This window comes from Bombina bombina, chromosome 4 (genome assembly GCF_027579735.1).
Source record: "Bombina bombina isolate aBomBom1 chromosome 4, aBomBom1.pri, whole genome shotgun sequence".
Taxonomy (NCBI): Eukaryota; Metazoa; Chordata; class Amphibia; order Anura; family Bombinatoridae; genus Bombina; species Bombina bombina.
Window position 1 is genome coordinate 76,504,830 of NC_069502.1, and position 27,732 is coordinate 76,532,561.

General features: G+C 38.6%; 1 protein-coding gene across 1 annotated transcript in view; it reads left to right on the forward strand.

Annotated features, from left to right (window-relative positions):
• Positions 1 to 27,732, forward strand: part of ADCY3 (adenylate cyclase 3) — a 413,132-nt gene that overhangs the window by 372,235 nt on the left and 13,165 nt on the right. Inside the window, 3 exon segments of the mRNA XM_053709517.1 lie at positions 8,218 to 8,364; positions 9,424 to 9,540; positions 24,989 to 25,115. Of these exon segments, the coding sequence (XP_053565492.1) occupies positions 8,218 to 8,364; positions 9,424 to 9,540; positions 24,989 to 25,115 (391 nt within the window).

Consider the following 27,732-nt stretch of genomic DNA (forward strand, 5'->3'; position numbering starts at 1 on the left):
ATATGAACCACAGAAACTAGACAGGAGCTGGATTCCGCCCATACCAGTATTCAAGATACTTCTTTCATAGCCAGAGGACTGTGAGTCCCTCCTTGATGATTGATGTATGCCACAGTTGTGACATTGTCTGTCTGAAAACAAATGAACGATTCTCTCTTTAGAAGAGGCCATGACTGAAGAGCTCTGAAAATTGCACGGAGTTCCAAAATATTGATTGGTAATCTCACCTCCTGAGATTCCCAAACCCTTTGTGCTGTCAGAGACCCCCAAACAGCTCCCCAACCTGTCAGACTTGCATCTGTTGAAATTACAGTCCAGGTCGGAAGAACAAAAGAAGCCCCCTGAACTAAACAATGATGGTCTGTCCACCACGTCAGAGAGTGTCGTACAATCGGTTTTAAAGATATTAATTGAGATATTTTTGTGTAATCCCTGCACCACTGGTTCAGCATACAGAGCTGAAGAGGTCGCATGTGAAAACGAGCAAAGGGGATCGCGTCCGATGCAGCAGTCATAAGACCTAGAATTTCCATGCATAAGGCTACCGAAGGGAATGATTGTGATTGAAGGTTTCGACAAGCTGAGATCAATTTTAGACGTCTCTTGTCTGTCAGAGACAGAGTCATGGACGCTGAATCTATCTGGAAAAAAGGTTACCCTTGTCTGAGGAATCAATGAACTTTTCGGTAAATTGATCCTCCAACCATGATCTTGAAGAAACAACACAAGTCGATTCGTATGAGATTCTGCTAAATGTGAAGACTGAGCAAGTACCAAGATATCATCCAAATAAGGAAATACCACAATACCCTGTTCTCTGATTACAGACAGAAGGGCACCGAGAACCTTTGTAAAAATTCTTGGAGCTGTTGCTAGGCCAAACGGCAGAGCCACAAACTGGTAATGCTTGTCTAGGAAAGAGAATCTCAGAAACTGAAAGGGATCTGGATGAATCGGAATATGCAGATATGCATCCTGTAAATCTAATGTGGACATATAATGCCCTTGCTGAACAAAAGGCAGGATAGTCCTTATAGTTACCATTTTGAATGTTGGTATCCTTACATAACGATTCAATATTTTTAGATCCAGAACTGGTCTGAAGGAATTCTCCTTCTTTGGTACAATGAAGAGATTTGAATAAAACCCCAGACCCTGTTCCAGAACTGGAACTGGCATAATTACTCCAGCCAACTCTAGATCTGAAACACATTTCAGAAATGCTTGAGCCTTCGCTGGATTTACTGGGACACGGGAAAGAAAAAATCTGCAGGAGGCCTTATCTTGAAGCCAATTCTGTACCCTTCTGAAACAATGTTTTGAATCCAAAGATTGTGAATTGAATTGATCCAAATTTCTTTGAAAAATCGTAATCTGCCCCCTACCAGCTGTGCTGGAATGAGGGCCGCACCTTCATGTGGACTTGGGAGCTGGCTTTGGTTTTCTAAAAGGCTTGGATTTATTCCAGACTGGAGATGGTTTCCAAACTGATACCGCTCCTGTGGGTGAAGGATCAGGCTTTTGTTCCTTATTGTGACGAAAGGAACGAAAACGATTATTAGACCTAAATTTACCTTTAGATTTTTTATCCTGTGGTAAAAAAGTTCCTTTCCCTCCAGTAACAGTTGAGATAATAGAATCCAACTGAGAACCAAATAATTTATTACCCTGGAAAGAAAGGGAAAGCAAAGTTGACTTAGAAGACATATCAGCATTCCAAGTTTTAAGCCATAAAGCTCTTCTAGCTAAAATAGCTAGAGACATATACCTGACATCAACTCTAATGATATCAAAGATGGCATCACAAATAAAGTTATTAGCATGTTGAAGAAGATTAACAATGCTATGAGAATTATGATCTGTTACTTGTTGCGCTAAAGCTTCTAACCAAAAAGTTGAAGCTGCAGCAACATCCGCTAAAGATATAGCAGGTCTAAGAAGATTACCTGAACATAAGTAAGCTTTTCTTAGAAAGGATTCAATCTTCCTATCTAAAGGATCCTTAAAGGAAGTACTATCTGCCGTAGGAATAGTAGTACGTTTAGCAAGAGTAGAGACAGCCCCATCAACTTTAGGGATTTTGTCCCAAAATTCTAATCTGTCAGATGGCACAGGATATAATTGCTTAAAACGTTTAGAAGGAGTAAATGAATTACCCAAATTATTCCATTCCCTGGAGATTACTTCAGAAATAGCATCAAGGACAGGAAAAACTTCTGGAATAACTACAGGAGATTTAAAAACCTTATTTAAACGTTTAGATTTAGTATCAAGAGGACCAGAATCCTCTATTTCTAATGCAATTAAGACTTCTTTAAGTAAAGAACGAATAAATTCCATTTTGAATAAATATGAAGATTTATCAGCATCAACCTCTGAGACAGAATCCTCTGAACCAGAGGAACCATTATCAGAATCAGAATGATGATGTTCATTTAAAAATTCATCTGAAAAATGAGAAGTTTTAAAAGACCTTTTACGTTTACTAGAAGGAGGAATAACAGACATAGCCTTCTTAATGGATTTAGAAACAAAATCTCTTATATTAACAGGAACACTCTGAGTATTAGATGTTGACGGAACAGCAACAGGTAATGTAACATTACTAAAGGAAATATTATCTGCATTAACAAGTTTGTCATGACATTCATTACAAACAACAGCTGGAGGAACAGATACCACAAGTTTACAGCAGATACACTTAACTTTGGTAGATCCAGCACCAGGCAGCGTTTTTCCAGAAGTATCTTCTGACTCAGTGTCAATCTGGGACATCTTGCAATATGTAATAGAAAAAACAACATATAAAGCAAAATTGATCAAATTCCTTAAATGACAGTTTCAGGAATGGGAAAAAATTCCAGTGAACAAGCTTCTAGCAACCAGAAGCAATAAATAATGAGACTTAAATAATGTGGAGACAATATTGACGCCCATATTTTTTTAGCGCCAAAAAAGACGCCCACATTATTTGGCGCCTAAATGCTTTTGGCGCCAAAAATGACGCCACATCCGGAACGCCGACACTTTTGGCGCAAAAAAACGTCAAAAATGAAGCAACTTCCGGCGACACGTATGACGCCGGAAACAGAAAAAAAAAATTTGCGCCAAAAAAGTCCGCGCCAAGAATGACGCAATAAAATTAAGCATTTTCAGCCCCCGCCCACAGGGAAAAAAGTCAAATTTTAAGGTAAGAAAAAAATTGATTTATTCATATGCATTATCCCAAATATGAAACTGACTGTCTGAAATAAGGAACGTTGAACATCCTGAGTCAAGGCAAATAAATGTTTGAATACATATATTTAGAACTTTATATAAAAGTGCCCAACCATAGCTTAGAGTGTCACAGAAAATAAGACTTACTTACCCCAGGACACTCATCTACATGTAGTAGAAAGCCAAACCAGTACTGAAACGAGAATCAGTAGAGGTAATGGTATATATAAGAGTATATCGTCGATCTGAAAAGGGAGGTAAGAGATGAATCTCTACGACCGATAACAGAGAACCTATGAAATAGACCCCGTAGAAGGAGATCATTGAATTCAAATAGGCAATACTCTCTTCACATCCCTCTGACATTCACTGTACGCTGAGAGGAAAACCGGGCTCCAACCTGTTGTAGAGCGCATATCAACGTAGAATCTAGCACAAACTTACTTCACCACCTCCATAGGAGGCAAAATTTGTAAAACTGATTTGTGGGTGTGGTGAGGGGTGTATTTATAGGCATTTTGAGGTTTGGGAAACTTTGCCCCTCCTGGTAGGAATGTATATCCCATACGTCACTAGCTCATGGACTCTTGCTAATTACATGAAAGAAAAAAACAGGAATTATAAACGAATAACTTTATTGAAGCATATAATAGTTAACCCCTTAAAGGCCGACACACGTGTATGTTCGCAGTCGTTAAGGGTTTTACTAGCGCAGCTTCACCGACAGAAAGCTGTGCTAGTACTGCATGCCTCACTCCTGGTGGTCATTAAGTGGTTAAAATTGAAATGTGCATGAGCAAGAAGATTTATTTATGTTTAAATATACTTTTATTAGTAAAAAAAAATGTTCCTAGCATAATCTATTACTGTTTGAGGGGCATATGTACATATGCCACAAGTGTCCTGTACACTTATTCACATTCAAACACTGCACCTGATCAGAGAAGCAGAAGTGGCTTGTATGGTGCAGACACAATACTCACTACCAGCTCGTTGAGTTGGTACAGTGCCATAAAGCCACTCCTGGTTCTGTAATCAGGCACGGTGTCTGAATGCGAGTGCGCTGGGCACAAGGCGCAAATGTTCATATGCCCCTGAAACAGTAATAACCTATACTGGATGCATTTTTACTGCAATACGTATTCTATTTAAAGCTGGAATGCACATTTCAGTTTTGACTGTTATGGGGCCTATTTATCATGATGTGAGCTGACATGATCCGATATTAGACTCGCCAGAAACATGGGGCATCAAGCTCCATTCGGAGCTTGATAATTCGGCCCCTATGTCTCTTTAAAGGGAGAGTGTACTGTAAAATTGTCTCCCTTTTAATTTATTTCCAATTATCTATTATAACCACTGGAGTGTATTAATTAGTTTTCAAATAATTCCTTTATCTTGTTATTTGAAATGGTTGTTTGTTTTCCTGTTAAAACTACCACTTACACTGAAAATGTAGTACTACAGTAATGGCTACAGAAAGGCTATGTAAACAAAAGCTAAAAAAAAATGACCTCCCAGTTTCAATGAATGAATGAATGAATAAATAAATAAAAAGATTATCATATTCCACAAAAACATGTAGTTTTCTAACTGTAGAAAATAAAATCTCAAAATTTGTTCACAAAATCATGAACGTTTTCACAATCAGGTAAGTGTGGTAGCATTTTACCAAAGGATGTATTTCGCTAAGAGAGTATCCTATTAATTTTACCTGTTCCGTGGGTTTTTATTTCTGGGTGTATTTTTCTCCAATGATGGAGCATACTAGAACTGTCACACCACTACTTTAGATCAGTGTTTCTCAACCGTGGTCCTAAATTACCCCCAACAGGCCAAGTTTTCATTATAGATGAACCAGTGCACAGGTGAAATAATCAGTTGATGGGTGAGAGCCGGGTAGTAACTGATCAGCTGATTACTTCACTTGTGCACAGGTTCAGCTATAATGAAAACCTGGCCTGTTGGGGGTAATTGAGGACCCCAGTTGAGAGACACTGATCTAGAGGAATGCAAGGACAGTGAGATCATTAAAGGGATAGTAAACACCAAAAATGTTATGGTTTAAAAAGATAGGTAATCCCTTTATTTACCATTCCACAGTTTTGCATGACCAACACTGTTATAGAAATATCCTTTTTACCTCTGTAATTACCTTGTATCCAAGCTTCTGCTGACTGCCTCCTTATCTCAGATCTTTTGACAGATTTGCATTTCAGGCAATTAGTGCTGACTCTTAAATAACTTCACGTGCGTGAGCACAATCTTGTGTTTTCAATGTGACTTTGTATTTTTGATGGAAGTACTTGATAAAGTTGATTGAAAAAAAAAATGTACTAGGTTTACGCTGTATCCTATTCCAAGTGCACGTTCAAAATGTTCTCTTGCTCTTTTGCATATATATACACAAACATGCTTGTGCTGGTGTTCCGGCAAATGTTCACCTTACAACAGGGGTCTGCATTCCAGCCTTTCTGTGGGCGTGGAAATACTACAATAGTCATAGTTAAAGGGATATAAAACAACATTTTTGTTTCATAAATTATATTGAACATGCATTTTTTTTATCAACTTTCCGATATACTTTAATTATAAAATGTTCTTAGTTTTTTGTATCCTTTGTTAAAAAGCAGGAAATTAAGTTCAGGAGTGTGCATGTGTCTGCAACACTATATGACAGCAGTTTTGCGACAATGTTATACATTAGCAAGAGCACTATTTCCTGTCATGTAATACTCCAGACATGTGCACGCTATCTATATAGATATCTCTTCAATAAATAGTAACATGGGAACGAAGCAAATTTGATAATAGAAGTAAATTGAAATCTTTTTAAAATTTGTATTCTCTGTCTGAATCATAAAAGATTTTTTTGGGGTTTCATGTCCCTTTAAAAACACATAAAACATGTCCTGCTTTTATATAAAAAACTGCACTTTTCCCACGCTCCCTAGAGAGGGCAAACACAAACTATGTAGGTTTTCAACCTTCCGCAAACTCTCTAAAGCAGCTTTTGATTTGCAGGTTACAGAATTTGCTTTTGGGCTCTTCTAGGGAACGTGGGACAATTTTTACACAGTTTCAAGAGATGTTTAAAGGGATGTGAAAATCAAAATTAATCTTTCATGGTTCAGATACAGCATACAATTATAAGAGACTTTTCAAGTGACTCCTATTATCAAATGCACTTTATTCTATTGGTATCTATTGTTAAAAAACATATCTAGGTATGCTTAGGATTAGCATTGCACTACTGAGAGCAAGCTGCTGATTGTTAGCTACACGCATATGCCTCTTGTCATGGCTCACCAGATGTGTTCAGCTAGCTTCTAGTAGTGCATTGCTGCTTTGGAGTTAACTTTAACTATGTGTTTAAACCCATTAGCGTTGTTAAACACTATGCAAATAATAGTGCAATAATAAAGTGCTTTTTCACATTCCAGCATTTTCTTTTTGCACTACCTTGTCCCTTTAATGTCCGTTTTAGATTACAGGTAGAGCAGACAAAATACATCATGAAAGGGCAATGCAAAGTTTTTAAATGATTATTAATTAAACGTCTTTGGTGAATGACATTTTAAGTTTAAAGGGACACTGAACCCAATTTTTGTATTTCGTGATTCAGATAGAGCATGCAATTTTAAAGGGACAGTCTAGGCCAAAATAAACTTGCACGATTCAGATAGAGCATGTAATTTTAAACAATTTTCCAATTTACTTTTATCACCAATTTTGCTTTGTTCTCTTGGTATTCTTAATTAAAAGCTTAACCTAGGAGGTTCATATGCTAATTTCTTAGACCTTGAAGCCCACCTCTTTGAGATTGCATTTTAACAGTTTTTCACCACTAGAGGGTGTTGGTTCACGTATTTCATATAGATAACACTGTGCTCGTGCACGAGAAGTTATCTGGGAGCAGGCACTGATTGGCTAGACTGCAAGTCTGTCAAAAGAACTGAAAAAAGGGGCAGTTTGCAGAGGCTTAGATACAAGATAATCACAGAGGTTTAAACTGTATTAATAGAACTGTGTTGGTTATGCAAAACTGGGGAATGGGTAATAAAGGGATTATCTATCTTTTAAACAATAAAAATTCTGGTGTAGACTGTCCCTTTAAGCAACTTTCTAATTTACTCCTATTATCAATTTTTTTTTCGTTCTCTTGCTATCTTAATTTGAAAAAGAAGGCATCTTAGCTTTTTTTGGTTAAGACCTCTGGACAGCACTTATTTTATTGGTGGATCAATTTATCCACCAATCAGCAAGAACAACCCAGGTTGTTCACCAAAAATGGGCCGGCATCTAAATTTACATTCTTCATTTCAAATAAAGATACCAAGAGAATGAAGAAAATTTGATAATAGGAGTAAATTAGAAAGTTGCTTAAAATGTCATGCTCTATTTGAATCACGAAAGAAAAAATTTGGGTTCAGTGTCCCTTTAAAGGGACACAAGTCAAAATCAACATTTTTTTTATTTAGATAGAGCATGCAGTTTTAAGACACTTTACAATTTACTTCCATTATCACATATTTTTTATATTCACACTTTCTGGGAAACAAGCTCCTACTGAGCATGTGCACAAGCTCACAGGGTATAGGTAAAGTAGTCTGTGATTGGCTGATGTCTGTCACATGATACAGGGGGCCGGGAAATAGAAGAAAAAAATAATTTGGAAGAAACAAAATCTACTGCTTATTTGAAATTCAGAGTAAGTGTGAAATCATTGTATTTTTATTATGCTCTTGTTAATTATGCAACTCTACTGCATTGAGTGGTGTTTTAACCAAACTGCTTATAAGCAGAATCTTTCCTAACATCTTGTCTTGAATAAAGTTTTGCATTTTGCTTGAAGATGTGAAGGCCATTATTAAACTTGTTTTATTTTTGCTCATTTGCTAACTATAAAGATCTGTTGATAATATACAATGATTTTTTTGCTCAGAAAGTGAGATATTGAAGCTAAACATCTGTTCTGTCCCTTTTATTGTCATGTAGGAGTTATACAGCCAGTCCTATGATGAAATTGGAGTCATGTTTGCCTCTATCCCTAACTTCTCAGACTTTTACACAGAAGAAAGCATCAACAACGGCGGCATTGAGTGCCTGAGGTTCTTGAATGAGATCATCTCGGATTTTGATGCAGTATGTCTCCTGTAAAGCTGCTTTTATGTTTACTCTGTGACATTTAAAGGGACTTGTATTTCTTTCATGATTCAGATTTCTAAATAACTTTCCAATATACTTCTATTATCAAATTTGTTTTCCGTATACTTTGCTGAAGGAGCAGCAATTCGCTACTGGGAGCTAGCTGGACGCAAACAGTGAACCAATGAAAAGAGGATTTTATGTGAAGCCACCAATCAGTAATGCATTGCTGCTCCTGATCATACTTAGATATGCTTTTCAGCTAAGGATACTAAGAGAATGAAGCAAATTAGATAATAGAAGTAAATTAGAAAGTTGTTTAAAATCACGTTCTTTCTGAATCATGAGAGAAATGTTTGGGAGTTTTTATGTACCTTTAAACTAAATATATGCTGGGGACTTGGTGACTATGGACCTGATAATCATAAACTAAACATCATGGAGAGAAATCTCTTTGAGCATTATATTGCAATGCATGTGTCTCTCTCATCCAGCATATCTAGATACACAGCTCTCAAGCTAAAATGTGTCTTTCTAAAATTCTTTAAGGGAGCTCATAGTACTGATGAGACTTAATCTGGGCACAGCAGAGAGCTTTAGATAATCGGACCCTGTGTGTACTGCTGCCAGATGATGTTTCTCTGCCCACTACAGCTTCTAAAGACCACCTACGTCAAGCTCTTTTGCAGGTCATTTGAGATAAATTAAAATTGTTGAAATGCCAGTTATTATGGAAAATACCCCTAGATGTCACTACTGAGTACATATTGTTATAGATGGTGACTGTACATTTTGTTTAGGAACCAGAGAATAGATCTGCTGACAGACTTCTCTTTAGCATGAATTGTATTAGTTAAACTAAAAAATGTTGTATTGGGATATTGGTTATCATTCTGTGGTTTCCTTGTTTCCATGTAACAGTGTTCATATCCCAGTCATTTATTACCAAAGATTATCAGTGTTATATCCATTTATTGGAAACTGAAATTCCATTACAAGTGTTAAATGACCAAGAAATATTCTTTTCTTTTTCATCTCTGTCTTTCTTGACTGAAGTTATTGGATGATCCCCAATTTCGTTGTATCACAAAGATAAAGACTATCGGTAGCACATATATGGCAGCTTCAGGAGTTACCCCAGACCCTAACTCTAATGGCTACAACACAATCAAGGTGAGTAAGGTCTTTTATCGATACACCTTGAGAAAACAAGGGCTGACTCTTCTCAGTATAGTATAGGTCTGCACGTGGGTACCAAAAACTTAATAATTCTACTAAAGATTCCAGGACAAAATGCAAATAAAATACACTGTAAAAATATAGATTTATTACAAAGAAGGTCAGTTGGTGTATTCAAAAATTGTGCCATTTAAGGAAAGGAATACTGAGCTGGAATAGATATATATAATAAATATATATATGTATGTATGTATGTGTGTGTGTGTGTGTGCTAACTGCTAATGATATTGTATACTAATGTTATATAACTGATTCCATATGTGACAAAATACTATAAAAATCCAAGTGAAATATGTATCAATGGAATTAATTTGTCCTTTGAAGCTTCCAACATTAATCTAATAGACACGAGTCAAGTTAACAAGTCTGGGATTAATGCAGTTTTAAAATGAGATTTACTTTTTTCTTTAAAGGGACATTGTACTTGAAAATTGTTATTGTTTAGATAGATAATCCCTTTATTACCCATTCCCAAGTTTTGCATAACCAACACTGTTATATTAAAGGGATAGTAAAGTCCACATTAAACTTTCATGATTCAGATAGGGCATGCCATTTTAAACAACTTTCTAATTTACTTTTATCATAAAATTAGATTTGTTCCTTTGGTATTCTTAGTTGAAAGCTAAACCTGGGTAGGCTCATATGCTAATTTCTAAGCCATTGAAGGCCACCTCTTATCTAAATGCATTTGACAGTTTTTCACAGCTAGAGTGCATTCGTTAATGTGTTTTATATGAATAACATTGTGCTCACGCACGTGACGTTATTTAAGAGTCAGCAGTAATTGCCTGAAATGCAAGTATGTCAAAAGATCTGAGATAAGGAGGCAGTCTGCAGAAGCTTAGATACAAGGTTATTACAGAGGTAAAAACATAATTTATGCTTACCTGATAAATTTCTCTTGTGATGTATCGAGTCCACGGATTCATCCATACTTGTGGGATATTCTCCTTCCCTACAGGAAGTGGCAAAGAGAGCACCCACAGCAGAGCTGTCTATATAGCTCCTCCCTTAGCTCCACCCCCCAGTCATTCGACCGAAGGCTAGGAAGAAAAAGGAGAAACTATAGGGTGCAGTGGTGACTGAAGTTTTTTAAATAAAAATATACTGCCTGTCTTAATAAACAGGGCGGGCCGTGGACTCGATACATCACAAGAGAAATAAATTTATCAGGTAAGCATAAATTATGTTTTCTCTTGTAAGATGTATCTAGTCCACGGATTCATCCATACTTGTGGGATACCAATACTAAAGCTTTAGGACACGGATGAAGGGAGGGACAAGACAGGGACCTTAAACGTAAGGCACCACTGCTTGTAGAACCTTTCTCCAAAAATAGCCTCCGAAGAAGCAAAAGTATCGAATTTGGAAAATTTGGAAAAAGTATGAAGTGAAGACCAAGTTGCCGCCTTACAAATCTGTTCAATAGAAGACTCATTTTTAAAAGCCCATGTGGAAGCCACTGCTCTAGTAGAATGAGCAGTAATTCTTTCAGGAGGCTGCTGTCCAGCAGTCTCATAAGCCAAATGGATGATGCTTTTCAGCCAAAAGGAAAGAGAGGTAGCCATAGCCTTTTGACCTCTCCGTTTACCAGAATAAACAACAAACAATGAAGATGTTTGACGGAAATCTTTAGTTGCTTGTAAGTAGAACTTTAAAGCACGAACCACATCAAGATTGTGCAACAGATGTTCCTTCTTTGAGGAAGGATTAGGACACAGTGAAGGAACAGCAATCTCCTGATTGATATTCCTATTAGAAACAACCTTAGGAAGAAACCCTGGTTTGGTACGCAAAACCACCTTTGACCGACTCAGAGAAACCACGCTTTGATAGAATCAGGCGTTCAATCTCCAAGCAGTCAGACGCAGAGAAATTAGATTTGGATGCGTGAATGGACCTTGGATTAGAAGGTCCTGCCTCATTGGCAGAGACCACGGTGGAACTAATGACATGTCCACTAGGTCTGCATACCAAGTCCTGCGTGGCCACACAGGTGCTATCAGAATCACCGAAGCCTCTCCTGCTTGATTCTAGCAACCAGACGTGGAAGGAGAGGAAACGGTGGAAATACATAGGCCAGATTGAAGGACCAGGGTACTGCTAGAGCATCTATCAGTACCTGGGGGATCCCGGGACCTGGACCCGTAACAAGGAAGTTTGGCATTCTGTCGGGACGCCATCAGATCCAATTCTGGTGTGCCCCATAGCTGAGTCAGCTGGGCAAATACCTCCGGATGGAGCTCCCACTCCCCCGGATGAAAAGTCTGATGACTTAGGAAATCCGCCTCCCGGTTCTCTACTCCTGGGATATGGATTGCTGAGAGATGGCAAGAGTGATCCTCCGTCCATCGGATTATTTTGGTCACCTCCATCATCGCTAGAGAACTTCGTGTTCCTCCTTGATGATTGATATAAGCTACAGTCGTGATGTTGTCCGACTGAAATCTGATTAATTTGGCCGCAGCAAGCTGAGGCCACGCCTGAAGCGCATTGAATATCGCTCTCAGTTCTAGGATGTTTATCGGGAGGAGAGTTTCCTCCTGAGACCATAAGCCCTGTGCTTTCAGGGAGTTCCAGACTGCACCCCAGCCTAGTAGGCTGGCATCTGTCGTTACTATGAGCCACTCTGACCTGCGGAAACACATTCCCTGAGACAGTTGGTCCTGAGACAACCACCAGAGAAGAGAATCTCTGGTCTCCTGGTCCAGATTTATTTGAGGAGATAAATCTGCATAATCCCCATTCCACTGTTTGAGCATGCATAGTTGCAGTGGTCTGAGGTGTAGCGGGCAAAAGGAACTATGTCCATTGCCGCTACCATGAGTCCGATTACCTCCATGCACTGAGCCACTGATGGCCGAGGAATGGAATGAAGAGCTCGGCAAGTGGTTAAGAGTTTTGATTTTCTGACCTCCGTCAGAAATATTTTCATTTCTACCGAGTCTATCAGAGTCCCTAGAAAGGAAACTCTTGTGAGAGGGAAGAGAGAACTCTTTTTTATGTTCACCTTCCACCCGTGAGATCTCAGAAAAGCCAACATGATGTCTGTGTGAGACTTGGCTAATTGGAAAGTCGACGCCTGAATTAAGATGTCATCTAGATAAGGCGCCACTGCTATGCCCCGCGGCCTTAGCACCGCCAAAAGGGACCCTAGCACTTTTGTGAAAATTCTGGGAGCCCTGGCCAACCCGAAGGGAAGGGCCACGAACTGGAAATACCTGTCCAGAAAGGCAAATCTGAGGAATTGATGATGATCTCTGTGAATAGGGATGTGTAGATACGCATCCTGTAAGTCCACGGTAGTCATATATTGACCCTCCTGGATCATTGGTAGAATGGTCCGAATAGTCTCCATCTTGAATGATGGTACTCTTAGGAATTTGTTTAGAATTTTGAGATCCAAGATTGGTCTGAAAGTTCCCTCTTTTTTGGGAACCACAAACAGGTTTGAGTAAAACCCTAGCCCTTGTTCCTCTTTTGGAACTGGGCGGATCACTCCCATGGTATGTAGGTCTTCTACACAGCGTAAGAACGCCTCTCTCCTTGTCTGGTTTGCAGACAATTGAGAAATGTGAAATCTCCCCCTTGGGGGGGAGTCTTTGAAGTCCAGAAGATATCCCTGGGACACAATTTCTAAAGCCCAGGAATCGTGAACATCTCTTGCCCAAGCCTGAGTGAAGAGAGAGAGTCTGCCCCCTACTAGATCCGGTCCAAGATCGGGGGCTACCTCTTCAAGCTGTCTTAGAGGCAGCTGCAGGCTTCTTGGCCTGTTTACCCTTGTTCCAAGCCTGGTTAGGTCTCCAGACTGACTTGGATTGGGCAAAATTCCCCTCTTGCTTTGCAGCAGAGGAAGCTGAAGCGTGACCACCCTTGAAGTTCCGAAAGGAACGAAAATTATTTTGTTTGGTCCTCTTTTTTGTTTTATCCTGAGGGAGGGCATGACCTTTCCCTCCAGTGATGTCTGAAATAATCTCTTTCAGTTCAGGCCCAAATAGGGTCTTTCCTTTTGAAAGGGATGTTCAAAAGTTTCGATTTTGATGACACATCCGCAGACCAGGACTTAAGCCATAACGCTCTGCGTGCTAAAATGGCAAAACCTGAATTCTTTGCCGCTAATTTAGCCAGTTGGAAAGCGGCATCTGTAATGAAAGAATTAGCCAATTTAAGGGCCTTAATTCTGTCCATAATCTCCTCTAATGGAGTCTCCATCTGAAGAGCCTCTACTAGAGCCTCAAACCAGAAAGCAGCTGCAGTAGTTACAGGAACAATGCACGCAATAGGTTGGAGAAGAAAACCTTGATGAACAAAAATTTTCTTCAGGAGACCCTCTAATTTTTTTATCCATAGGATCTTTGAAAGCACACCTGTCTTCGATAGGTATAGTTGTACGCTTAGCCAGAGTAGAAATAGCTCCCTCCACCTTAGGAACTGTCTGCCACGAGTCCCGCATGGTGTCAGATATGGGAAACATTTTCTTAAAAACAGGAGGGGGAGCGAACGGAATACCTGGTCTATCCCACTCCTTAGTACCAATATTCACAATCCTCTTAGGGACTGGAAAAACATCAGTGTAAACAGGAACCTCTTTTGTCCATTTTACACAATTTCTCTGGGACCACTATAGGGTCACAATCATCTAGAATCGCTAATACCTCCCTGAGCAATAAGCGGAGGTGTTCAAGCTTAAATTTAAAGGCCGTCATATCAGAATCTGTCTGAGGGAGCGTCTTTCCTGAATCAGAAATTTCTCCCTCAGATAACAAATCCCTTATCCCGACCTCAGAACATTGTGAGGGTATATCAGATACAGCTACTAAAGCGTCAGACGGCTCAGCATTTGTTTTTAACCCAGAGGTGTCACACTTTCCTTGCAAACCAGGCAGTTTAGATAAAACCTCAGTGAGGGTTGTATTCATAACTGTAGCCATGTCTTGTAAAGTAAATGAATTCGACTCACTAGAGGTACTTGGCGTCACTTGTGCGGGCGTTACTGGTTGTGACACTTGGGGAGAGCTAGATGGCAAATCCTCATTCCCTTCTGTCTGAGAATCATCTATGGCATTATTTTTAAGTGCTAAAATATGATCTTTATAATTTATAGACATATCAGTGCAAGTGGGACACATTCTAAGAGGGGGTTCCACAATCGCTTCTAAACACATTGAACAAGGATTTTCCTTGATGTCAGACATGTTAAACAGGCTAGTAATGCAACAAGTAAGCTTGGAGAACACTTTATTCAATGAAAAACAACACTTTCAAAAAAACGGTACTGTGCCTTTAAGAGAAAAAAACATGTACACTTTCTGCAAAACTGCTTAAAAATATAACAAATCTTACGATTTTTTTACAGCATATGTAGCAAGCCTTAGTAAGGTTGCACCACTAGTAAGAATGAGATTAACCCCTTAGTTACCAAACCGGATTGACAAAAGTCTAAAAATCCGGAAATATACAGTCAGCACCTTACCACAGCTCTGCTGTGGCGCCTACCTGCCCTTAGGGGTTGAAATTGGGGGAATAAAGCTTCATAAAGCTCCAAAACTGCTTCAGGACCCTCCTGTGTTGAAGCTTGCTATCCAGAAGTAAAAACAAATGCGCAACTAAGGCGCGAAATTAGGCCCTGCCCACCTCATACACGATGTCTGAGGGACCTTTAATTAACACCTCAAGTGTTAAAAACATAGCCTTGTGGTATAAAAACCTTCCAATATAAGCCAAATGAACCCCTAAATAAAAGTCCCAAAAAAACGTTTTTCTCAAATCTATCAAAAACGTCTGTTTAAAACCTATAAGTGTCAACCAGCAGTAACTTAGCCCTTATGTAAGCTTATAATACTACCCTAAGTGTCTGATTAAAGCTTACCCTTCCCCTCATGGGGATAATGTCATCCCTTTTAGAAAAATTTACTGAACATACCTCAGTGCAGTAGAGACTGCAAAACCGTTCCTCAGCTGAAGTTTCCTGTACTCTTCAGCCTCAGTGGGAACAGCAATGGATCTCAGTTACCAAATGCTAAGATCATCATTCTCCTTGCAGAAATCTTCATCCCTTTTCTGCCAGAGAGTAAATAGTACACACCGGTACCATTTAAAATAACAAACTTTTGCTTGAGAAAATAAAAACTTACATTTTTGTCACCACACTCACTCTGCCCTTCCTAGTACTTAGAGTAGGCAAAGAGAATGACTGGGGGTGGAGCTAAGGGAGGAGCTATATAGACAGCTCTGCTGTGGGTGCTCTCTTTGCCACTTCCTGTAGGGAAGGAGAATATCCCACAAGTATGGATGAATCCGTGGACTCGATACATCTTACAAGAGAAAAGTATATTTCTATAACAGTGTTGGTTATGCAAAACTGGGGAATGGTAACTAAAGGGATTATCTATCTTTTTAAACCATAACATTTTTTGGTGTTTACTATCCCTTTAATATACTTTTTACCTCTGTGATTACCTTGTACCTAAGCCTCTGCAGACTGCCCCCTTATCCCAGTGTTATTTACAGACAAGCATTTTAGCCAGTCAGTGCTGACTCATTAATAACTCCACGGGAGTGAGCACAATGGTATCTATATGGCACACATAAACTAGCAGTGTCTTGCTGTGAAAAGCTAATTAAATGCACTGAGGTGGAGGCAGCCTGCAGTGGCTTAGAAACAGGAAGTAATTTAGAGGTTTAAAAGTTATACATTATATTAATATAACAATTTTAGTTATGCAAAGTTGGGTAATGGGTAATAAAGCCGTTATCTATCATTTAAAACAATAAAAAAAAATCTAGTAGGCTGTCCCTTTAAGTATGAATTTAAGCCTTTATTTGATATTTATTAAACGACTGACCTTGAGACCAGGTTGCAATGGTTTTTGTAGACCTCTGTTATATGGGGTTGGGGACATATTGTTATGGCCAACACCTACAATTCATTAACCTCTGTCATTTTATGTGACTATTATTTCCCTCCTGTAGTGCATTTCTCCTGTGTTTCTGGAACATGAAATAACTTACACCAATTCGCAACCTCTTTATCTATAAATAAAGCTCTTACTATAAGTGACACATGGCTTTGTCTTCTGATACTGTTTCTATTGCTCTTTTGGTGGCCTGCATTGGAGTCCCACATTTTATTGTTACATAACACAGTGTTGGCATCCTCGTTCCCAGTGTTCCTTCCAACGCTTACCCTTTATTCCCTTGCACTTGTTCAGCTATTGTGAAGTTCAGGATATTTGCCCTTTATCTACCATCTATTTGCATGTTACTGTATCCTACTGTCTTCCTTGACCAGATTTCTACCTGGCTTCCTCACTTTCTCTTTTTTTATTGTCAGCAACTTCAACGTTCTTATGAATGTGCCCCTCTAATGCTGCTTCCAAAAACGTCTCTACCTTCTTCCCTTGGCCTTTTCCAGTGGACATAGTGTCCAACTCATTCTGATGATTTCTCCAACACTCTGTTCTCTTTTTCCAACCACCATCTCTTAACATGCTCGCTAACCCTACCTTTTCCACCACTGGATCTGTAGTAACCCCAAGGCATAGACCTTAAAAACTGTTCCCATTCTCTCTGACCTCTTCTCTCAAATGTTTTTGCATCTACCTGCCCGAGTCTTGCTGCTGTGCACTACAATCACCAGCATATGCACAGCTACACCGGCTCCTCTACACTACTGAAACTGACCTACTACCTCCAACTGTGCCCTTGCACTGCAGTGCCCCCTAGAGGAAATCACAAACTCAAGCAGAGTTTCTTCACAACAAATTCATGTTATATTTCAATGTTCTCTCTGCATATAATAAATATGTCCCTCACCCATTGCTTCCCTCTTCTCTACCAACACTCTCCTCGTCCTCCAGTCCCTCCTCTGCCATCCAACCACAGTCCTTGACCATACTTATTACCGCTTTCAGGCAAAAATAAACAGTATATAACAAGACCCATAGTTTTAATCCCCACATATCTCCTCCTTCCTTTGTTTAGATACATGTGTAAGCTACTTTGAATGAGTTTTTACAAATATGTTTTTAAGCGTACCTGCAAGCTTAAATTGAGTAATTAAGTGGACAAACAGTATATTCTGGCTGCATGCACATACATTAGTTTCTGGCTGGCATAATGAAACATTCCCTATTATTTCAAAATCACACTTTGCAGTTGTAGTACTCCTTAGCCAAACATTATCACATATTGTTTTCCTTTACCTGTCGCTGGGATATTTCAGGCTATGTTGAACTTGGGTAACAATGTGTATAGTGTACCTTTATTGATTAAAGGGATATGATACCCAAACCTTATGTGATTCAGAAAGAGCATACCATTTTAAAAAAGGTTCCAATTTACTTATATTATTAAATTTGCTTCGTTCCCATGATATGCAATCTGTATTACGTCCCAATCACTCCACAGAGACAGCAATCGTTAAGGTTACCAATGACCTACTTACAGCAAAATCAAAAGGCCACTTCTCTCTGCTTATCCTCCTTGATCTGTCCGCAGCCTTTGACACTGTTGACCACCCTCTTTTGCTCCAAACCCTCCAATCCTTCGGCATCGGTGACACAGCCCTCCCGTGGCTCTCTTCCTACCTGTCAAACCGTACCTTTAGTGTAGCCTTCTCTGGGTCCTCCTCTGCCCCGTCACCACTTTATGTTGAGGTACCGCAAGGCTCTGTCCTCTTCTCAATCTACACGTCATCATTTGGTTCCCTAATTAAGTCCCACGGTTTCCAATATCATTTGTATGCCGACGACACCCAAATCTACTTCTCTGCACCAGACCTATCTTAAAGAGAAACATAGGTAGGCTGCTGGAGAACTACATGGCAGGAAATAGTGCTCTTGTAAAAGTATAACTTTCTTGTAAAACTGCTGCCATATAGTACTCCAGAAATGGGCTGGCTCCTAAGCTTACATCCCTGTTTTTCAACAAGAGAACGAAGAAAATGTAGAATAGAAGTAAATTAGAAAGTTGCTTAAAATTGCATGCTCTATCTGAATCATGAAAGAACAAAAACATAATTTATGTAAGAACATACCTGATAAATTAATTTCTTTCATATTGGCAAGAGTCCATGAGCTAGTGACGTATGGGATATACAATCCTACCAGGAGGGGCAAAGTTTCCCAAACCTCAAAATGCCTATAAATAGACCCCTCACCACACCCACAATTCAGTTTAACGAATAGCCAAGAAGTGGGGTGATAAAGAAAGGAGTAAAAAGCATCAACAAAGGAATTTGGAAATAATTGTGCTTTATACAAAAAAATCATAACCACCATAAAAAGGGGGTGGGCCTCATGGACTCTTGCCAATATGAAAGAAATGAATTTATCAGGTAAATTCTTATATAAATTATGTTTTCTTTCATGTAATTGGCAAGAGTCCATGAGCTAGTGACGTATGGGATAACATTACCCAAGATGTGGAACTCCACGCAAGAGTCACTAGAGAGGGAGGGCTAAAAATAAAAACAGCCATTTTCCGCTGAAAAAAATAATCCACAACCCAAAACATAAGTTAATTCTCATAAATGTGAGGAAAAAATCAAAAGCAGAAAAATCAAACTGAAACTGCTGCCTGAAGAACTTTTCTATCAAAAACTGCTTCCGAAGAAGAAAATACATCAAAATGGTAAAATTTAGTAAATGAATGCAAAGAAGACCAAGTAGCAGCTTTGCAAATCTGATCAAATGAAGATTCATTCTTAAAAGCCCAGGAAGTGGAAACTGATCTAGTAGAATGAGCTGTAATTCTCTGAGGCGCGGCTTGATCCGACTCCAAGTAGGCTTGATGAATCAAAAGTTTTAACCATGAGGCCAAGGAAACGTTAGAAGCCGTCTGACCTTTCCTGGAACCAGAAAAGATAACAAATAGACTAGAAGTCTTCCTGAAATCTTTAGTAGTTTCAACATAAAATTTCAAAGCTCTCACCACATCCAAAGAATGAAAAGATCTTTCTAAAGAATTCTTAGGATTAGGACACGAAGAAGGGACAACAATTTCTCTATTAATGTTGTTAGAATTTACAACCTTAGGTAGGAATTTAAATGAAGTCCGCAAAACTGCCTTATCCTGATGACAAATTAGAAAAGGAGATTCACAAGAGAGAGCGGATAATTCAGAAACTCTTCTAGCAGAAGAGATAGCCAAAAGAAACAACACTTTCCAAGAAAGTAGTTTAATGTCTAAAGAATGCATAGGCTCAAACGGAGGAGCCTGTAAAGCCTTCAAAACCAAATTAAGACTCCAAGGAGGAGAAATTGATTTAAGGGCAGGCTTGATACAAACCAAAGCCTGCACAAAACAATGAATATCAGGAAGTTTAGCAATCGTTCTATGAAATAAAACAGAAATTTGTCCTTTCAAGGAACTTGCAGACAAACCTTTATCCAAACCATCCTGAAGAAACTGTAAAATTCTAGGAATTTGAAAAGAATGCCAAGAAAATTTATGAGAAGAACACCATGCAATGTAAGTCTTCCAAACTCGATAATAAATCTTTCTAGAAACAGATTTACGAGCCTGCAACATAGTATTAATCACTGAGTCAGAGAAACCTCTATGACTAAGCACTAAGCTTTCAATTTCCATACCTTCAAATTTAATGATTTGAGATCCTGATGGAAAAACGGACCTTGAGATAGAAGGTCTGGCCTTAATGGAAGTGGCCAAGGTTGGCAACTGGACATCTGAACAAGATCCGCATACCAAAACCTGTGAGGCCATGCTGGAGCCACCAGCAGCACAAATTATCGCTCCATGATGATTTTGGAGATCACTCTTGCAAGAAGAACTAGAGGCGGGAAATATAAGCAGGTTGATAACACCAAGGAAGTGTCAATGCATCCGCCTGAGGATCCCTAGACCTGGACAGGTACCTGGGAAGTTTTTTGTTTAGATGAGATGCCATCAGATCTATTTCTGGAAGCCCCCACATCTGAACAATTTTAGAAAACACATCTGGGTGGAGAGACCATTCTCCTTGATGTAAAGTCTGACGACTGAGGTAATCCGCTTCGCAATTGTCTATACCTGGGATATGAACCGTTGAAATTAGACAGGAGCTGGATTCCACCCAAACAAGTACCCGAGATACTTCTTTCATAGCTTGAGGACTGTGAGTCCAACCCTGATGATTGACATATGCCACAGTTGTGATATTGTCTGTCTGAAAACAAATGAACGGTTTTTGGTAAATTGATCCTACAACCATGTCTTTGCAGAAACAACACTAGTTGATTTGTGTTGCGAGTACCAAGATATCGTCCATATAAGGAAATACCGCAATACCCCGCTCTCTGATTAAAGAGAGTAGGGCACCTAGAACCTTTGAAAAGATTATTGGAGCTGTCGCTAGGCCAAAAGGAAGAGCAACAAATTGGTAATGCTTGTCTAGAAAAGAGAATCTCAGGAACTGATAGTGATCTGGATGAATCAGAATATGAAGATATGCATCCTGTAAGTCTATTGTGGACATATAATGCCCCATTTGCGCCATTTTGAAAGTTGGTACTCTTACATATCGATTCAAAACCTTTAGATCCAAAACTGGTCTGAATGAATTCTCTTTCTTTGGAACAATGAATAGATTTGAATAAAACCCCAGACCCTGTTCCTGAAACGGAACTGGCATGATTACCCCTGATAACTCCAGGTCTGAAACACACTTCAGGAAAGCCTGAGCCTTTACTGGGTTTGCTGGAATGCGTGAGAGAAAAAATCTTCTCACAGGCGGTCTTACTCTGAATCCTATTCTGTACCCCTGAGAGACAATACTCTGAGTCCAATGATTTTGGACCGAAATGATCCAAACATCTTTGAAAAATTTTAATCTGCCCCCTACCAGCTGAGCTGGAATGAGGGCTGCACCTTCATGCGGACTTGGGGGCTGGTTTTGATCTCTTAAATGGCTTGGATTTATTCCAATTTAAAGAAGGCTTCCAATTGGAAGTAGATTCCTTGGGGGAAAGATTAGGTTTCTGTTCCTTATTTTGTCGAAAGGAATGAAAATGGTTAGAAGCTTTAGATTTACCCTTAGGTCTTTTATCCTGAGGCAAAAACACTCCCTTCCCCCCAGTGACAGTTGAAATTATTGAATCCAACTGAGAACCAAATCATTTATTACCTTGGAAAGAAAGAGATAGCAATCTGGACGTAGAAGTCATATCAGCATTCCAAGATTTGAGCCACAAAGCTCTTCTAGCTAAAGACATAGATTTAATATCAAAAATGGCATCACAAATGAAATTATTAGCATGTTGAATCAACTTAACAATGCTAGACAAATCATGAACTGATACTTGTTGCGCTAAAGTCTCCAACCAAAAAGTTGAAGCAGCTGCAACATCAGCCAAAGAAATTGCAGGCCTAAGAAGATGACCTGAATATAAATAAGCTTTCCTTAAATAAGATTCAAGTTTTCAATCTAAAGGATCTTTAAAAGAAGTACTATCTTCCGTAGGAATAGTAGTACGTTTATCAAGAGTAGAGAGAGCCCCATAAACTTTGGGGATCTTTTCCCAAAACTCCAATCTAACTGCTGGCAAAGGATACCATTTTTTAAACCTTGAAGAAGGAATAAAAGAAGTACCAGGCCCATTCCATTCTTTAGAAATCATATCAGAAATAGCATCAGGAACAGGAAAAAACCTCTGGAATAACCGCAGGAGGTTTATAAACAGAATTTTTACTAGTTTTAATATCAAGAGGACTAGTTTCCTCCATATCTAATGTAATCAACACTTCTTTTAACAAAGAACAAATATACTCCATTTTAAATAAATAAGAGGATTTGTCAGTGTCAATATCTGAGGCAGGATCTTCTGAATCAGATAGATCCTCGTCATAGAAGGATAATTCAGTATGTTGCTGGTCATTTGAAATTTCATCAACCTTATGAGAAGTTTTAAAAGACCTTTTACGTTTATTAGAAGGCGGAATGGCAGACAAAGCCTTCTTAATAGAATCAGAAATAAATTATTTTAAATTTACAGGTATATCTTGTGTATTAGATGTTGAGGGAACAGCAACAGGTAATGAACTACTACTGATGGATACATTCTCTGCATGTAAAGGTTTATCATGACAACCATTACAAACCACAGCTGGAGGTATAACCCCCACAAGTTTACAACAAATGCACTTAGCTTTGGTAGAACTGTTATCAGGCCGCAGGGTTCCAAAAGTGATTTCTGAGACAGGATCAGATTGAGACATCTTGCAAATGTAAGAGAAAAAAACAACATATAAAGCAAAATTATCAATTTCCTTATATGGCAGTTTCAGGAATGGGAAAAAATGCAAACAGCATAGCCCTCTGACATAGAAAAAAGGCAGGAGGCAAATAGAAATGGGGTCTTAAATAATGAAAATAACGTCCGGAAACGACACACTCTCGTCATAGATGACGCAACCTTGTGAAAGGACTCGGCGTCAACTAAGACGCCGAAAATTACGAATTTGCGTCAAAGAACGTTACTTTGCGCCAAAAAAATCTTACGCCAAGAATGACGCAATAAACTCTGGCATTTTGCGCCCTCGCGAGCCTAATTCTGCCCACAAATTTAAAAGACAGTCAATTAGAAAAAGAGACTATACCCCAGGTAAGAAATACATTTTTCATAAAAAAGCATTTCCCAGATATGAAACTGACAGTCTGCAAAAGGAAATATACTGAAAACCTGAATCATGGCAAATATAAGTACAATACATATATTTAGAACTTTATATAAATGCATAAAGTGCCAAACCATAGATGAGAGTGTCTTAAGTAATGAAAACATACTTACCAAAAGACACCCATCCACATATAGCCAAACCAGTACTGAAACAGTTATCAGTAGAGGTAATGGAATATGAGAGTATATCGTCGATCTGAAAAGGGAGGTAGGAGATGAATCTCTACGACCGATAACAGAGAACCTATGAAATAGATCTCCCGTGAGGAAAACCATTGCATTCAATAGGTGATACTCCCTTCACATCCCTCTGACATTCACTGTACTCTGAGAGGAATCGGGCTTCAAAATGCTGAGAAGCGCATATCAACGTAGAAATCTTAGCACAAACTTACTTCACCACCTACATAGGAGGCAAAGTTTGTAAAACTAAATTGTGGGTGTAGTGAGGGGTGTATTTATAGGCATTTTGAGGTTTGGGAAACTTTGCCCCTCCTGGTAGGATTGTATATCCCATACGTCACTAGCTCATGGACTCTTGCCAATTACATGAAAGAAATGTGGGTTTTATATCCCTTTAACTATTTCATGAACACGTCATTTTAAATCCTGCTAACTTGCTTTAATTCCCAAATCTACCTCCCAACACTTAATTAAATCCCTCACAATACATGTTTCTCGTTTTTATTATTCTTAGAAATCAGTATTCATCAGGTTGTGCGAGTGAATCTGAGTCTCGGTGTCAGTATATTTGTGTTAGGTTAGGTATGTGACAGATTATAATTCTGGTCTGAGTTTATTTGTATCATTTTATTTTAAGGGACATTCTAATGAGATACTAAAACATTCTAACAGGCCCAGGGCTAGTAGAAATTGAACTGGGGCAAGTAGAGAGCGAGAAAAATGTTGTCTAGACCAGTGTTTCTCAACCTCGGTTCTTAAGTACCCCCAACAGTCCAGGTTTTCATTAAAGCTGAACCAGTGCACAGGTGAAGTATTCAGCTGATCAGTAACCGTGGTTACTAACCTGCTCTCACCCATCAGCTGATTATTTCACCTGTGTTCAGCTATAATGAAAACCTGGACTGTTGGGGGTACTTGAGGACCGCGGTTGAGAAACACTGGTTTAGGCACTCAGCCGAATGTCCAGAAAATGTATATATTTATAGTAATTGTATGAAAAGTACTTAATTTGTTACATTTTAAGATAAAAACATATGAAACATGACTGCACAATAATGTGTTTGACAATGGCTAAACATATGGAAGATAATGGGCTGGGTTCACAAGTGGTGAGTGACATTTTGGCCTCAGCTAGTATCCTGGCACTTGAGATTTTGAGCCCTGATTCTAATTTATAAGATAATTTAACTTGGAATCTTCCACGAGTCAAGACATGGACACTGATGGACAGCTACATGCGTATGCCACTCCTGATTGGCCCCCTGGCTGTTTCCTGCTTAGGAACTTTGTGTTGTGTCTCCAAGTGTGACTTTGTGCTTATTTCAGCAATAAACAATGGCTATGTCACTGAGCTTATTACTTGGGGTAAAAAACTTGCTGTTTGCATAAAAAAAAAGTATGATGCTGGTAGGTGGAAAGACGATTGAGCAAATGCTGTTTGTATGTCACTAGCAACTGTAATATCTTGGATTGCTGCAGATTCTGCAATGATTTGAGACTGTATATTTATTTTGCAGAAAGAGGAAATCTCTGACAAGGAGAGGTGGCAGCATCTGGCGGATCTGGCAGACTTCGCTTTAGCCATGAAAGTGACTCTAATGAACATTAATTACCAGTCGTTTAACAATTTCATGCTGCGTATAGGTAGGTGCACACAGAATTGTTATCACTAATTAGATCAGGTACTTGCATGCTGGGCTTGAATGACATCATTTTAGCGATATTCATATCTATAAACAAACTGACTTCATGAATATTTAGTAAGATTAATGCCAGACGTGTAACTATAGATCATGTGAGAACCAGCACGTCTGTGTGTTACAGATGAGGTTGGGCTTATAAGCAGTGTGGATATTGGGAGAAAAAAAGCACTTAGGAACTATTTTGTAGCATAAACATTTAGGCTGGACTAGACGATCTAGTGAAAGAAAATGTGTATATGGGTTTGTTCTTTCTTAAAAATGTACAATCCAGATATTTGTAAATCACAAAGTTTTTTTTTAATTTACACCTCGGTGTTTTAAGGAAATAAAAAGGGTCTAAAGTATATGGTGAGCTTTCACAGCAGGAAAATGTTATCTATAGAAGCATTTACCACTAGATAGCACCACTTCTAGGTAAATGTATACAGGAATTTGAGGGTACACTTTTCCACTTACATCTGATCTTTAAATATCTTGCAATCTGAACGGGGAAAACATGATTTCTTACAAAGAGGCTTAAAAGGGACAGTAAATCCATTAAGATTGTAAATTAACTTTACAATATACTTTAATTTTTATTTTGCCCCCTTCTCCTGTAATTTAAAGGACAGTAAAGTCATAATTAGACATTCATGGTTTAGACAGAGCATACAATTTTAAATAACTTTCCAACTTACGTCTATTATTTAATTTTCTTCCTTCTCTTGTTATCCTTTGCTGAAAGGTTTATCTAGGAAAGCCCAGGAGCAGCAAATAATCTAGGTTCTAGCTGCTGATTGGTGGCTGCATATATATATACCGATTGTCATTGGCTCACCCATGTGTTCAGTTAGCAACCAGTTGACAGGCAGCCTGCCCCATATGGTAGATATCTCTATTTGCAGTCTGATAGCTTATCTTCTCAACCATAAAGATTTTGCCATCAAAATGAACATGATTAGCTGTGTCATAGGTAGGCTCAAGAATAGCAATGCACTAGTGGGAAATACTTGAAGGCTTTAACAAAAGGTATACACCTAAATTTAGATTTAAGGACTTATGCTAGTATGTAGAAAATGCCACGCTGCTGCATTACATAACACTAAGGATAAGACTTTCACAATAACTCCCCTAGTGCCAGAGGCTGCTATTGCTGAATGTGACCTAATGCCCATTCTCTATAAAAGTACAATTACAGTAGTACAGACTGTCATCTAGCAAATAATATCAAGCAGTCAAATAAATCAATCCAGAACAGTAGTCTCCCTCTTTAATCAGTCACCCATGAAGACAAACAGAATACTGTATACAGTTCTTTACATTATCATTGTTTTCCTGCCTGTTAGCCTGAAGGGGGAGCTAAAGCCATTTGATAAATTATAGATGAGCTCTATTGTAGTTCAAATGAGCTTTCTCTGTTAAAAGTGGTTTCTCAAAAGCTTAGATCTGAGAAATGGCTGAGAAGATCTGGAACTTAAAGGGACACTCAGGTTAAATTAAATTTTCATGATTCAGATACAGCATATAATTTTAAACAACTTTCCAATTTACTTCCATTAAAAAAAATGTGCACAGTATTTTATATTTACACTTTTTGAGTCACCAGATCCTACTGAGCATGTGCAAGAATTCAGACTATACGTATATGCATTTGTGATTGGCTGATTACTATCACATGGTACAAGGGGAGTGGAAATATACATAACTGAAATTTGTTATAAAAAAATCTACTACTTATTTGAAGTTCAAACTAAGTGCTATTGCATTATCTTTTTATCTTGCATTTGTTGATTATGCAAATCTAATGTGTTGACTGGTCCTTTAAATTCAACAGAAACTTTGTAGCAAATTAGTACTTTCCAATTAGTCCATCTTTATATGTGGTGATCTTGTTATTAAAATGTAAAGCTATGAAAAGATATATTTTTTTACATTTAAAGAGACAGTCTAGTGAAAATTAAACTTTCATAAGATATCATCAATATTTTTTGCATGGTATTCTTTGTTGAAAGCTAAACCTATGTAGGCTCATATGCTAATTTCTAATCCCTTGAGTCACCTCTTATCTCAGTGCATTTTGACAGTTTTTCACAGGTAGACAGCGCTAGTTCATGTGTATTATATAGATCAGTAGTTCTCAACCCAAGTGACCTCAAGGCCCGCTAAATTTTAGCCGGACATGTCCAGGGACCGGTAGATATATATTTATATTAATTGATCTGATTGATATTTCTTATGTGTGGGCCTGTCAGAGTGCACATTGGGGCATGTTGGGCCATGGCTCACCAGCAGGGCTGTCACAGCCTGGCTGTTGCGAAACCAGGATATAGAAAACATTATGTTCACACCTGTGGAGTTACTTATGAGTCTATACTAATTGGCTAAAATGCAAGTCTATCAAAAGAACTAAGGGGACAGTCTGCAGAGACTTAGATACAAGGTAATCACAGAGGTAAAAAGTAATGTTAATATAATCATGCTGGTTATGCAAAACCGGGGGATGGGTAATAAAGGGATTATCTATCTTTTCAAACAATAAAAATTCTGGAATAGACTGTCCCTTTAATTAATTTCTATAC